Genomic DNA, 14,894 nt, shown 5'->3' on the forward strand with positions numbered 1-14,894 from the left:
GGACTTGGCTCTAAAAAGCAGAAGACCTGTTCTTAAGTTGTATCCCTTATTGAGCTAATAAAGAAGCTTAATTCTATTGGGAAGAAAAAGCCATCACTCATTATTATGGACATAGAATTAAATATACCAATTTATTCTAACCACACAGGCAATAAAAATGTAGTGTTTTAGGATGGAGAATCCAGAAAAAAAGAAAAAAAAAACAATTCCACCTAGGATAAATATACTCATATTTTTGTATGCTTCTTTGCAGTCTTTTTCTGTGAAAGTATGTTTGTCTATGTACACATATAAACATTTCTTTCTTTTTTTTGGAGTGAGAGGGAAAGCGTGAGCAGGCGGGAGGGAGAAGGACAGAGGGAGAGGGAGAGAATCTTAAGCAGACTCCATGCCCAGCTTGGAACCTGATGCAGGGCTTAATCTCACGACCCTGAGATCATGACCTGAGTTGAAATTAAGAGGCGGATGCTTAAGCAACTGAGCCACCCAGGAGCCCAGGAGCCCCCATATGTAAACATTTCTACTTCTGTCAGCCAATAGTAAAGCTTCCCTCATGCAAGAGATAAGAATACATGTGCAATTTATATATATATCTATGTACATACACATATACTATGCCTAGATGTATATACAAATATATATGAATTTAACCTATATGTACATTTCATGCACATATAAAAACACAGATATGCTAATCTCTTGGCATATCTGCATATAAGCATACAACATAACATAAAAATGTATATTTTGTATGAATAAACACGTATATGTATACAATATACCAACCATACATGTGCACACTGCACATATATGCACACATACCTATATTCCAGTTTGCACATGTATGTGCACTATGTGCACACACAATATATGTGTCTGTGTGTACATGCATCCTCTATATGCCTATATTTACATACTTCCACATAGTTATCTATTCGTTACTTATACTCACTATAGTCAAGTCTTGGAAAGAAGAAAGCCCTACAGCTGAATGACATAAACACAGAAAGCCATGCACCTGCAGGATTACCATGAGAGGGAAAAACGATCTCATTATGTGGACAGAGCTTTTCCAGGCCAAAGGAACTGAGGGCAGAGGAACCGAATGTGGGGCTCCCTGGACTGAGTTCTGGCTCCTCAAGTGGCCTCTGCTGGCCTGCTCACTGCTGTGAGGAGTCCGCCTGCCCAAGGGAGGGCCTGCTGGACACTCAGCCTGTTAGCCTCAGATGGAAGTTCCTGAGTCCGGGAAAGGGGTTTGGCCTCTTTGGTGGGAACAGAAGATCATAGCTGGACAAACTTGCCCTCCATTTCAGAGGCAGCACCTGGCTCTGAATGAGGCTCCCCTGAAGCTCAGGAGAACTGTGAAGATTGCTGGTGTGACTCCAAGGGGCTACCCCCCTCACTGCCTCAGGTGTGGCCTACCGACAAAAGCAGCACCAATGTCACCTGGGGGCTTGTTATAAATGCAGAATCTTGAGTCCCTCATCAGACCTCTCGAGTCAGAGTTTGCATTTTATCAAGGATGCCCAGGTGACAGGGCTGGTTGGTTCCATTTCCTTACTCGGTAGCTTGGGGCTCTGGAATGAAGCAGAGGCCCCAAGGAGTGGCAGGCCCCGTGCTTCCAAAGGATACAGGATGTCTCAGGTGGGGTTCCTGAGCCCACACCTGCAACCATGTCTCCACACACAAGGAGACAAGATGATGCGGCTGGAAGCCCCAGGCCTCCTCATCTGCAACTAACCACAGAGACGAGGAAGGGAGGCAAACAAGATACCTGGAAACCTCATAGTTGGGTCTGGCATCCATCCCATTTAGGTGAGGAAAAGGAAACAACTGACCTGAGAGGGACCCGTTTGTCCCACTAATAAGACCCAGTTGTGGCAACCAGATGAGTTGTCTGGTGTTACTCACAGGTCCTTAGTCGTCTGCCTGGGGGGGTGTGCATGGGGCTTCTGGCCTTCGGGGGGGCCGACTCTGGCCCCTTATAGACTCTTCACCTGGCCTGAGAGCTTCTTTAATCAGTGAAACACTTCAGCAAAATAGGCATTTTTTTGGAGCTTGGTTATGGGCTGCCAATGGTGAACTCTTGAAAGCGTAGGCCAGGCTAGGCAGAATTTAAGAAGTAAGCCCTCAAGAGTCTGTGCCCTGATTCTCGGAACCTGTGAAGAGGAGGTGACTGTGCTATGCTGTGTAGCCAAATTAGTCTCCTGATGGGGGGTAATGCAGGTGGGCCTGGTCCAAGCCCCTCAAAAGCAGAAGGGGCAGTCCAAGAGACCAGACGTGTGAGAAGGACCGGAGGTGCCATTGCTGATTTGAATGCAGGCCATCTGGGGCAGTGAGCAACCCCCTCAAGTGACAGCCAGCAAGGAAACAGGGCTCAGCAATACAACCACAGGGAACTGGATTTTGCCAATAATCTGCCTTTGTTAGAGAGTGATTCTCCCTGGGGCCTCTGGGAAGGTCTATAGCCCTGTCTACACCTCCAGTATGGCCTTCGGAGCCTCTGAAGCCCAGCCAGGCGGTGCTGGACTTCTAACCTACAGAACTGGAGGCTAATCAACAGGTGTTGTTTGAAGCCGCTAAATTTGTGGTAATTTGTTATACAGCAATAGAAAAGGAACACAAAAGTGCATAAGGGAGAAACGGCCTGGTTGCTTAATTCTTAAAATGTTTTGTTGTCCTGGTTCATAGGGAAGAAGGTCACCAAGAAAAGGAGTCAAAGATGGCAAAATGGATAAAGAGCCAGCATGCTTTTTTTTTTTTTTTTTTTCTATCAAGATAAGCTGCTAACAAGTAATGATTTAACTCTGGCTGGGCGGCTTGGGAATTTGGGGTATAGGATCCGAGGGAATATTCTCTAGTTAGTTTTGAGATCTGAGGGGCCCTGAGGGGACACGGGAACAGTTCTGGTCCTAGTTTCACTTGCTAATCCCTGCACGACAGAAAGGCCTGACATCTGAAATTAACACAGAACTCTGACACTCCACATCCACATCCTATCATTAAATGGCTTTTGAAGTGGGTCAAGCAATCCTTTCCCAGAATTCACAGTTCTCCTATAATTTTAAACTCCTGGAGAAGTCATACACATTAATTAAGCCTCTTACACTTGACCAGGGTGCTCTTTCCTGAAACAGTTGGATGCTTCTGGACAGTGTAGTAAATAGGTAGAATTATTTGGGCTTGGTCCACCTGTTCCACTAAAGGGTGGGCTGGGGAGACAAGGTCTCTGGAATGGCCAACTCATTGTTGGGTAGCAGTCAAGGGAGGACACTGCTTTGGTGGCTGGGGTCCTGAATGCTACACATGTCTTGAGCCTCCCCTTCAAGATACCAGGGAACATTCCCTTGGCCAGCATCACTGTGTGAGATTTAGCTGGGGCCAGGATGCTTTTTGCCCAGGTCTGTATCTCCTGTGGTGTCTGTCTTAGAAACAAGCAGGTCATGGGAGAGAAGAAACCTGAATGGGGATAAGGGGCACGAAGTGAGCAAAAGAACAAAGGCCAACTGGGAAGTCTGCATGTTTCCCCCAGGCTGGCCTTGGCTGGTCAGCTCCCCCAGCCAAATGTAATGGGATGGGTGAAGGTGGATGAAGCACCTCTTCCCTTGAGCACCAAGCTGCCTTCCCAACATAGGTCACGTGCATTTCCTCCTTAGCACCAAAAGTTCCCACGGAACAGCTAAGAGAGGGTCTTCCTTCACAAAGGGCCAACAAATTATAAATTTGGTCAAAGAGCCCACATTTCAACCAGTGATCATTTGTTCCCATCTTGTTCATCTTTGGATCCTCTAAAACAGAGTTTTGCCCACTGTAGAAGTTAATATAATATAAATATTACCATATTCATATATAGTTCTCTGAATTGTCAAAAAGATCACCAAAATCAAGGACACCTACTCAGTGGCCTCAAAACAGCTCCCAACCCCAGCCTAGAACATAGGACCTCTTACAGGGGAGGTCGAATGGCGTGTATGGTCCTTCATCATCATCCTCATCCTCCTCTTCCTCTTCGTCATTCTCATTGTTCTCATTGTCCTCATTCTCATTCTCTGTCTCATTACCAGCCTCGGCAACAACATCATCCCTCCGAGTCCCATTCACTCCTCTGTCTGGGGCACTGCTGGGCCCTGTCCCGTTCTCCACAGTGTGCTTAATTGGGATTTTGATGGCCACCTCAGATTCTCCATTGGCGTAGGCCCTACTGTTTATCAGTCTTTGTCTCTGGAAAGAGAAAGGCACATTCTTAACACGGTCAGAGGTACTGGAGATGCTTACACTTAGAAAACTGGCTAGTGGGATCTTTTTCAGGCATCTGACAAGAAGATGCTTCCAGGAGATTCTGCAGTGAAGTCTTTAGGGATTCCTCAAAGTGAGAAGAACTCAGACAACCTCCTTCTGGGAGGGAGGATTAACTTTTCATGACCCACTGGAACTTGCAAATCCCTTTAGAGGAAATTTCCTACGTATGCAGTTTAGATACACCTTTCTTTCCTACCAGTGTTCTTGATTCCCTGTGTGCTGCAGTATTATCTTTGTTCTCTGGACTGTAGGCATCCCTCGGTCAATACGTGAGAAAGTCACACAAATGTGTCTGGGCTAGTGTATCAATAAGGCTGCCACTCCAGAAAAAGGGATACACAGTAAAATTCAGGTCCAAGATGAAATTACTTTAAAGTAAGGCAACCTTGATTCACCAATTACCTCTGTGCAAGTTCACATCAGAGGGCTTTACCCAAATGAAAGATGAAAAGAAAAAGGTAGGTAGAAGGAAATAGAGTTTTTCTATATACCTGGGAGCCTGATCACGTCTGTTGACATATCGAGGGAAGAACAAGAACAAGGATGCACAGCTGGCCCCATGAGCAAAGATTCTGGGAAATAGCTAAGGGATGTTAAATATTGAGTTTGGTATTTCTGTTCTCAGACCAAGAAACTTTTCCCCCTTCCCAAAGTCTCCCACTCCTATACAGTGGCAAATAGAGTGTGCTTTTCCAGGTACCTCATTGATCAACATGCGGCTGGCCATGGAGAGTCGGGTCTTGGGGGGAAAGTGGCTGGTGATCATTATTCGAAGTCCAGCCTCAGAGAAAGAAAGCTGGTGAGGGTAGGCTGACAGCAGCTCGTCTACCATAATCACTGATGCTTTGCGGTGGAAATTGGCTAGAGAAATTAAAAACATGAAATAAAGATAACATTGAGGCTAGGAGCAGAAAAGAGACATTTAGCTTTCTCTCCCTTAGCCTCTCCCTCCTTCCCACCTATTCATTTATGATTCCATCCACCCACACATCTACCTGTCTATCCTTCCTTCCATCCACCCAATCATCCATCCATCCATCCATCCATCCATCCATCCATCCATCCAAGGAGGTTTGTAGTGAGCAACATATGGAAAATAGTCAAACTCTTCTTTCCATGAGGCTCATTGATAGCTCTTTTGAAATGACTTGAAACAATTAAGTGTCATTCACTGGCATGGTAAGAATGAGTGATAACCTAAGCGAATTCCTTTGTCTCCTTAAAGGATTTTTTCCCCATTCCCCAGACCTGTGGCACAGGAAACACCCCAAAAATCTTTAGTAATCCTCTATGCCTTTCAAATGTCAACAATGTTCAATGTTCTGAGCTGTTAAAAGCTGCAAGTGGAGGACTTTGTGGGGGAACGTGTACATTGTCATAGCCCAGCCTATGAGCAAGGCTGACAAAGGGGTGGGTAGGTGAGCTGGCCACATTACAGAGGCCCAAGGTCCAGAGCAGCCCAAATTGTTACACAACATTTGCTGGCAGGCCTGATCAAAACGTTTCAGCAAGGGCCAGGCCTCCTCTCTACGAATGTGCAACATGAGCATGCAGCTCACAGGTCCCTGGCCACACACTCTCCTGGTCGTCACTCTGGTTTTCCAAGCTGCTAAAGCATGAAATGATCTCTGGAAACACTGACTAATATGAGGTAGCTTTTCTCAGTTCCCTAAGAGTATTCTTTTTATGGTTATAAACTGTCCAGAAGAGAACAGAATAAGTGAAATCCATATGTGGGATGGCACTGAATACTCATCTTTTTGCTAAACATAACTAGAAAAGTGTATCAAATAATTGATTTCCAAATTCTAGTAATTACCCGCAGATTTCAAACTCAGACATATACTTTGAAAATAACCTATACATTTTCTAATTTCTTTTTTGTTTTTTCCTGCAGAGCAACCATATGAGACCAAGAAGATATAAATCCACACATTTTTGGAGAAAGTTAAAAAAAAATTGAATGAAAGCCAAACACATTCTAAGGCTGATAAATGATAACTTTCTGTGTTCCTCTAAGAATGAATATTATTTATTAGCGAACACTATCTTAGTTCTGTTAGTTTATCAACTGCTTAATGAGAATCTATTGAAAATAATTACCTTGGAAAAAAAAAAAGGAGGGAGTGGTAACTTTCTAACATTATTTTATAGCTTGGAAACTGAGGTAATGTAGCCTGAAAGTAAATGTGGATATAAAAATGTACTAACAACAACTATCATTAATTGGGTATTTGACATATTTTATCTCCTTTATTCATTACAAAAATTATCCTCATTTTGCAGAAGAGAAAATTGAAGCTCAGAGAGGTTAAGTTAACTTGCTTCATGGTCACACAGCCAAAATGTGACAGAGTCAATACCTCAAGATCCCTGGTCTTTTCTCCTATACCATCATGTCCTAATTGCCCCGTGTCACTGCCAGCAAATGTTTTGCCCAAGAACTTCCACAAAGCTTTCCCAGGCGGCTCATCACCAGGTATGACTGCCCCAGGATGTTGCCAAAGGGAGACTGGGAGGCCCGTGAGCTCCTCTCCTTCGGTCTCCTCTGGGGCAGGTGGCATCCCACCAAGCCAGCCTCAGCACCCCAGGGGTGGCCGTGACAGTGGGTGCCAGGCAGCCTCCCGGAGCTCCCTCCTGGGACCCAGGCTGTCTGAGTTTACCTTTCTTGAGTAGCACCACAGTCGCATCACAATTACTGCTGTCGTCAATTTCAGCATTGTTGGCCAAACCGTTGACCATGTTCCCAGTGCCTTTCGTCCTCCTTTCGAAGCACTGATGGATGCAAGCGTTATATCTGAACAAAGTAATGAGCAGAAGAGTCCATCAGTGTTTGCTGTTCCCCCATCTCCTAGCCCTCACCCACTGTGCCCTGTGGCTCTCAGTTTAGGAACACTGTGGGGGACTCTGTGCCTCAAGTTATAATTATTATTATCCTGTCCTCCCATTTCCCCACAGAAAAATGCAGTCTGTCCTAGTTTCTGATTTATGTTAAGTGAAAATAAAACCAACAGCACATAAGTAAGTAGAGACACACTGCCTTCTTTGCAACTTTTCTAGGTGAGCAGAGAAACCCTGGGATTGAGTTCCCTTGCTTGAAGTCCATGCATGGAAGGGCCGTGATGAGACTTAGCAGGATGGGCAAGGTCTCCCTTCTCTCGGCCACGTCTCCAGGACCTTTGCTGTCAGGGATGTGCTGGGTGGGAGAAGGAGCAGGCATTACATCCATGCTGCTACCCAGTGCATCACAGTCTGTGTGCTACAGGCTGGCTGGCACTCTGGGTCTGTCGGTGCTTGGCTTTCTAAGATCAGAGGTTGGGGTCCTATGAATCTCTGTTTAAGTGTTGGGCCATAATTCCAGGTTCGGTGGGCTGTTGGCTTTCAGAGACCATTCTGGGCTATGATTAATTTGGAGTGCGATAATGTGTGGTGTTATGTGAAAGGTGAGTCCTTTTAGAGATGTAGACTGAGAGTTTTATAGATGAATTGGGATGCTGTCTGGGGCTTCATATCATGTGGAGGGAAGGAAACGGTGTGGGCTGTGGCTATTAGGGCTGATGGACGAGCATGGGAGGTTGTCATACTGATATGTTGGCTTTTGAAAATATTCAAATTCTGGGGCAGCCTTGGTGGCCCAGCGGTTTAGCGCTGCCTTCAGCCCAGGACATGATCCTGGAGACCCCGGGATCGAGTCCCATGTTGGGCTCCCTTCATGGAGCCTGCTTCTCCCTCTGCCTGTGTCTCTGCCTCTCTCTCTCTCTCTCTTTGTGTTTCTCATGAATAAATAAATAAAATCTTAAAAAAAGAGAAAATATTCAAATTCTTAATTAAAAGGTCTCCCCACTTTCTAGACTAAAGAATGTCTTGCCCACTGATAGAGCTATGGGGGAGAGGCAGTATTTCTGTCATCTTGACTCAGAATCCATTTCCCCACAGAGATACCAACTTGCACAGGGCTTTGCTTTGAAAGCACAACTGCGTGTTACACATCTATTTGGATTTGGATAACAAGGTATTATTATATGAACTTTCTTGAAATCAGATATTGGCTAATGACTCAACTATACTGTCACATTTCATGCTTACAAACAACCTTTGCTGGAGGTGTTATGAACCCTGTTTTGTAAGAGAGGAAACAGAGATTCAAAATGGCTAAATTACTTGGCCCAGGTCTTACTGCTAGCAAGTGGTGGAGTGTGAAGCTGTGACCAGGCAGGGCTGAATGTGAATCTCTTGACCTCAACCACCAGAATGGTGGTCTGGGGACCACCTGGGGACCAAATCCCAAAGAAGAGACCCAGATGTACAGAAATCAATCCTCACCAAGGCCAGGTATGCCTCATGCTCCCTTAAGATTTCCATCTACTTGGCCAAACTGACATTGCTCTTTTGACCTTCAGACAGAATGTTTAAAGTCATCCACCCAGGAGGCAGCTGACAACTCTAATATATGCTGTTTTTAACTGCTGCTATTCAGTTTTAAATTTTTTAATTGAATGTTTTCAATTTTGTGCTTGCACCCTGAAGCTATTTTATTGTGGAGCATGCAATTTTATAAATCAGATTTTATAAAACCCCATGATTAAAGCCTCTGATTGAGGACAGGGATGGCTAAAGAGCAGAGATTTCAATTTAGAACTTGGGACCAGAATGTATGCAGAAAATTCTGTGAGCACAGTAGCTGCCATTCCCTGTTTTATTTGTATCCTGCTGGTTTGAACAGCTGGAAGGCTGGTAAAGTTGAGGCATCAGCAGAAACACACCTCATTAGCTTTCACACTGGGCATAGCTTGGGGGAGAGGAAAGAAATTGTTCACTGTGTTATCTTAATGTCCACACGTCCTGCCAGCAACCCCTGGGTTTTATAATGGCCTGATAGAGGGGTGCAGTGGTCACTAGATGCACACTAGCAAAGTACCTCAACTTTCCTTCTCTTTAGACCAGTTCTTGTGTAAGCCCTCCTTATTCTGTGAAACCTTCAGTGAATGCACTATGGGACATGCTATCATCTAAATTCAGATTCAAAACCGAAGATCAATGTTGGGCATAATAGCAGACACTCTGTCAATTCTTCTGGAATAATTGATTCACCTTTTCAAAGCAGAAGAAAAGGACTCTTGACTCTTTGGGAATGCAAATTCAGGGCTTCAAAAAGTAAAAAACAAAAAACAAAAAAAAAAAGGGTGAAATAATCAAATTTAAAACACACTGAAAGACGATGTGTGTATTGTTGAGACCTCCCCATATGGCACTGGTTCCCTTAATGGTTTTGCTATTTGAGACAAAGGGGAGCAAGATGCCTTCAAAGGTTTTCCCTTTGGAATCTAGAAACTCTGAAAGGCCTTTGAGCCAATTCTGGTTTTCATGGGAGCCCATCAATGGGTATTTTTAAATGGAAGATGTTAGGGGTAAATAACGTGATTTCTTCATCAGTTTTCCCATTGTAACCCCACACTAGTACTTCAGAAATACCCTCTTCCAATAACAAGACCCAGATATCAGGTGTGAACACTGACCACTGGATAGCTCCTGAGGTGAGAGCTGGATGCCATATTGGGTGGACTGGCGGCAGACTGCTTATAGCCCACCATGGATGTCACATAGGCCAGCTCCTACCTTTACTGTCCAGGTAATGTTTGCCAATGGCCACACTGATTTCTCAAGACAGGTCTCTCAGTGTCTCAGGTCTTAGTGGCCAGAATTAGTTTTTGTCAGACTTTAACAGCAAAGACAATCTGATATGTCACATTCCAGACCACTACCTGACATGTCCAAATTGGCAATTTCTGATCACATTGTACTTTCTTGCCCCCTGAGAAGGGAGTCACAAATGCTGGGCAAAGGATGGGTTAATTTAGAATGAAAGGAACAGTTCCCATGGGGTCCAGCAGCTGCAGCATGAAATGTCTCTGCATTATTTATGAGCTCTTCACCTCAATGGTACTTGGTACAAAGATGAACCAGCAGGTTCCCAGGCATGGTGCTTACATTTTGCCTTAGAGTGTGGGAAACACCAACAATATAACTCTTGATACAAATAGTAAGCTCCCCATACTTCAGGGGGGAAAAGAACATATGAAGTGGTGGTTTTAAAATATACCAGCAAATTCTTTGACATTTCTCCCTCCAAATAGTTAAGCAGATCCCTTGATAATGGGCTAGACTTACTTCTAATAAACAGAATATGTCAGAAATGGGACGCCTGGGTGGCTCAGCAGTTCAGCGCCTGCCTTTGGCCTAGGGTGTGATTCTGGAGTCCCAGGGTCATGTCCCGGGATCAAGTCCCATATCGGGCTCCTTGCATGCAGCCTGCTTCTCCCTCTGCCTGTGTCTCTGCCTCTCTCTCTCTCTGTGTGTCTCTCATGAATAAATAAATAAAATCTTAAAAAAAAGAATATGGCAGAAATGATGATTTGTGACTTGTGAGACCAGATTATAAAAGGTACTGAGGGTCCTTCTTGCTCTCTCTCTCTCTTGGCTCACCTGCTTCCGTGCTGTGGAGACACTCAACCAACCTAAGGAGAGGCCCATTTGCTGAGGAACTTAGGGCTTCAGCCAACTGCCAGCATCAGCTCACCAACAGGACAAGTGGCTCATTTTGCAGCCCCAGTTAAGTAGATGACAGCCACCTTGACCAACCTCTTAAGTACAATCTTGAGGAAGACCCTGAGCTAGAACTCTCTGGCTAAGTGCTCCTGGATGCCTAACTTGGAAGCTGTAAGAAGATAACTCATGCTCGTAGTTTTAAAACATTGCATTTTGGGGTCATTTGTTACATAGTGGTGGATGATGAATATGATACGAATAATGGAAGTCTGTAGAGATTCCATCCTTGGTTTTAGACACCTCTTAATTAGCTCTGGTCCCATCTTCGTCACCCTATATAGAAGCATAACTTAGTGAGTTTTACCTCCTTTCTTGTTATGAAAGAGAGTGAAAACAGCCAAAAGCTCAGTTGCCAGGTATTAAAGAGGGTACAGGATTTAGAGAGATGTCTCAAATTAAACACAGCTTGCATCACATGTGGGTTGGAAGGGGCTTTGCTATTGACTAATCAGAGCCACAGTGATTCACAGCAGGTTGCGGAGGGAACCAATGAGTCTATGATCATCTGCACCGAAAACCTACCCTGCCCCCGTTCCTCTTTCCACATTATCTCGTGGTGTTCAATGTAGGAAAGAGTTTTGGAAAAGAAAACCAACAAGGCATTTTACTTACTTCATGATGACAATATAGATGAGATACATCAGCACGAGGACTAAAGACTCCCACCTGCGTAAAACCAAGAACGGCTAGTTAAGAAAGTCACCACAGGCAGATGTGCAACACACCAGACTATTTCTAAAAATCCACGGGATGTGAAGGGCAGGCAAGCAGGGCAAGGAGGAGGTACGTGTGCCGACCACGTACACAAATACTTCCTGGTTCGTAGACATTTTCTACCTTGCACACAGCTTTCCATGGGCTTTCTTTTCCTTCTCTACCTAAAAGGATCTTCTGTTATTCACTCACCCAAAAGAGTTCTGTGAGAGTACAAGTCTCCCATAATATTGCTGAATATAGGCCTGTCTTTATAAATCTGTCCACAGTTTAATCATTCACGAACAGTATTCGGATATATTTACAAAGGGCAAACTAGAGGAATTGACAGGGGTGACCGAAGGATTGCTGGATAGGAGTAACAAGGCATACAGAGAGAGAGAGGGAGGGGAAGGGATGGGGGGGCAGGGGGATAGAGGAGAGAGAAGGAGAGAGAAAAGGGAGGGGGAAGGGGGAGCACGGAAGGTACCAGCAGTAAGGATAAGAACGGACAAGTGGGAAATAGTCAAGAGAAAGAAAGAAAAAAGTAATGAAATCAAGGTACTGGACTGTACCTTGAACTTCTGATAATTTGAATACTTCTATTTTCTTCATTTGAGTAACTTTCAGTTTCGAAACCAGGGAATTTGATTTCTAGGTTCCCCTTTTAGCTGTAAAATTGGGGAGTAATTCTGGTTTCGAGAAAAGTTTACGGCACAACGGCCTATGAAGAAATTCTAGGTTATGTCTCCCCTTCCTGATTCTTCTTTTTTCTTTCTCAAGTTGCATGTCTAAAAACGGACCCTTGGGAAATACGTGGTCAAATGTACAAAGGCTGCACACAGGGGTTTGCTGCAGCCGTGTTTATGGCCGTGAAGTGTTGGAGAGCAGGAGACAGTTGTCAGAGGAGGCTGGGTCTACATGTTACAGTAAGTCCGTCCACACAGTGGGCTCCTGCGCATCAGTTCAGTAACTATGCAAACTGTGTGCATGTATCTGGGATAGAAAGTGCTCTTGCCACTACTCAGAGAAGAAATCAGGGGGTGCAAATCTCTCGCCCTCCACGTTTTTCAGCTTCTCTGAGCAAACCATCTCAAGCGCTGCATGCACTGCCCTGCAGCACCTCCCAGTCACTCACAAATTCCTCGAGTCTAGCATCCACTGCCATCCGTGCCCTGACACACTGGTCTGGGGCACCAGTGACCCCAGGCGTGGCTGACTGCCTGCCCTCCTGCATGCCACACTCTGTCCTGACTTCTGAGACTTGCACTGCTGGTTTCCCTCCTGTCATCCCCCTAACTTCTCTTCTCCTTCCCTCTGCCTCCTCCACTTCCTCAGGTGAGCCTCTAAATACAGGACGTTCTTCTCTTTTTGCCTACACGTCCTCCCTAGGTGATGTCATCTAGTCCCGCTGTAATTGCGGGCCGAACACACCCCGCCGGCATCCTGGCACCGGGGCTTCTCTCCACCCTCAAAGGGGCCTCTCCACGTGGAGGCGAAACGCACGTCAGAACAAAGTCAGAACAGAATTCGGAATTCCTACTTCCTGGCTTCAGGCTCTGCCGTCCCAGTCAACCGCACACTCCACGCCTGGTCAAGCTCCCAATCTAGAAGCTCCAAATCTTTACCCTGCCCCACATCCCTCAGAACCGTAGGTCCAAATATTTCCTGAATGGTTTGTTTCTGCCCTTGTCGTGGCTACCTGCTGGTCCACCTAGACTGCAACTCCTGACCTAGTTTTCCATGAGGCTACAGGATCATATCATTCTTCTGTTTCAAGCTCTTCAACTGCTTTCCAACATACTTGAGATGAAAAAACAGAAAATGTCCCCTTTCTGTAAAACCCAGTTCTTTGGCTTCTTCAAATTGTCATGCCCCTTCTGAGTCCCGTCACACTAGCTTCCCTTCATTTGCACACGCCAGAAGCTCCTTCCTTCTCCTCCGGGCCTTTGCACTTACTGTTCCTTCTGCCAAGAATACTCTTCCCTTCACTCCTTGGCTGACCCCTTTTATCCTGCAAATGCTGGCTCAAATGCCACCTCCTCCAAGAAGTCTTCCCCGTCTACTCCTCCTTCACTTTCTATCACATGACCCTGCATATGCTCTTTTAATCCACTGGCCAGTCTGTGATTACCTTGTTTATTTATTTTTCATTGCTTGTTAGTGCCTGTTTCCAGCAGTCACTAGACACCACTCCTCATACCTGACCCCTGCCTCAGCTATCTGGTTTCTTGTTTCCCAGAAACTTAGAGCGGACCCCGTGACAGCAGATTCCCCTTCCCTCCCTGGCTGCCCACTATCCCCTCTCCCCACGCAGAGCAGCCCTCAGTTCATCTGTGCAGGCTGAGACTTCCTTTAAAATCAATTTTCAGTTGCAAAACACCTCCTGAATATGGTCCTTGTTGAAACCAGTGTATATGTGGCATAAAGTTAATTGGGAAAAATGAAGTTTATTCACAGCATTCATTTTGAAGGAAGAAATACTCGAGATCTGAAGGGATGACATGTAACCGTGGATGCATTTTAGTAGGTTCAGTGAGAAGTCGCTAGGAAACAGATCCACACCAGTGAAATAGTCCAGCACTTTGTAAACAAAGGTAGATGTATACCCTCTAATCCCTTTAAACTTTGTTTTTTTTTCCTCTCAAAATAAGCCCTTTCATTGCAATGTTCAAGTAAAGTTCTCTTCTGTTGTGTTTTGGGGGTGCTGTGAGATGGGGGTTCCCTGCTTCTGCCAACATTTCAGCTTTCCTTGGTTGGTGCCCAGACTCGGGGCTCACCCAGTGCTTCCTCTGCATGAAATACACCAGGCTCTGTGAGCCTCAGCACTAGCCACCTGCTGTCCTCTCTGCTTTGGGGCCTGTTTAGTCTTGGTTTAATGCTCTTCAAAGTCTCAGGGTCCCCATCCCTGGCCCTGCTGCATCTCCCAAAGCCCCATGATTACATATCAACCATCTGCCTCTGCTGTAGTCCCAGAGAGCCCCAAGTTTGGGGCCGAGTTTGATTTTGTGTTCTATATCTGGTTCTAGAACAGAGCCTGGCACGCAGGAGGTGTTTAGGAAGCAGCGGTGAAAGTCCACAGCAGACCTCTAAAGTCACACAGCTCTTGTCCCCCTCTGTTCCCCCAGGGACATATCTCCATCTGCCTCTCCTGACCACAGCCTATCTACTGTCCTCCGAGGACCTGGCCTTGTGGCATGATCTCAGTTTGGTCTTTCCCTTCCCGCAAACCTATGTTTTGAACCACTTTCAGTTGGCCCCGGTTCTCTTGCCAAAGACTGTTCTTTTCTATTTGG

The 14,894-nt window shown here is 45.4% G+C and overlaps 1 protein-coding gene across 2 annotated transcripts in view; it reads right to left on the reverse strand.

Annotated features, from left to right (window-relative positions):
* The window catches only part of SLC24A3 (solute carrier family 24 member 3), a 481,089-nt gene that overhangs the window by 32,963 nt on the left and 433,232 nt on the right, over positions 1-14,894 (reverse strand). For both annotated transcript variants that reach the window (XM_077872013.1, XM_077872012.1), the window contains 4 exons: positions 11,518-11,571; positions 6,963-7,096; positions 5,000-5,160; positions 3,951-4,221 (listed from right to left, as the gene is read on the reverse strand). In XM_077872013.1, coding sequence (XP_077728139.1) covers positions 3,951-4,221; positions 5,000-5,160; positions 6,963-7,096; positions 11,518-11,571 — 620 coding nt within the window. The remainder of the gene's footprint in view (positions 1-3,950; positions 4,222-4,999; positions 5,161-6,962; positions 7,097-11,517; positions 11,572-14,894) is intronic.

This window comes from Canis aureus, chromosome 26, assembly GCF_053574225.1.
Source record: "Canis aureus isolate CA01 chromosome 26, VMU_Caureus_v.1.0, whole genome shotgun sequence".
NCBI lineage: Eukaryota > Metazoa > Chordata > Mammalia > Carnivora > Canidae > Canis > Canis aureus.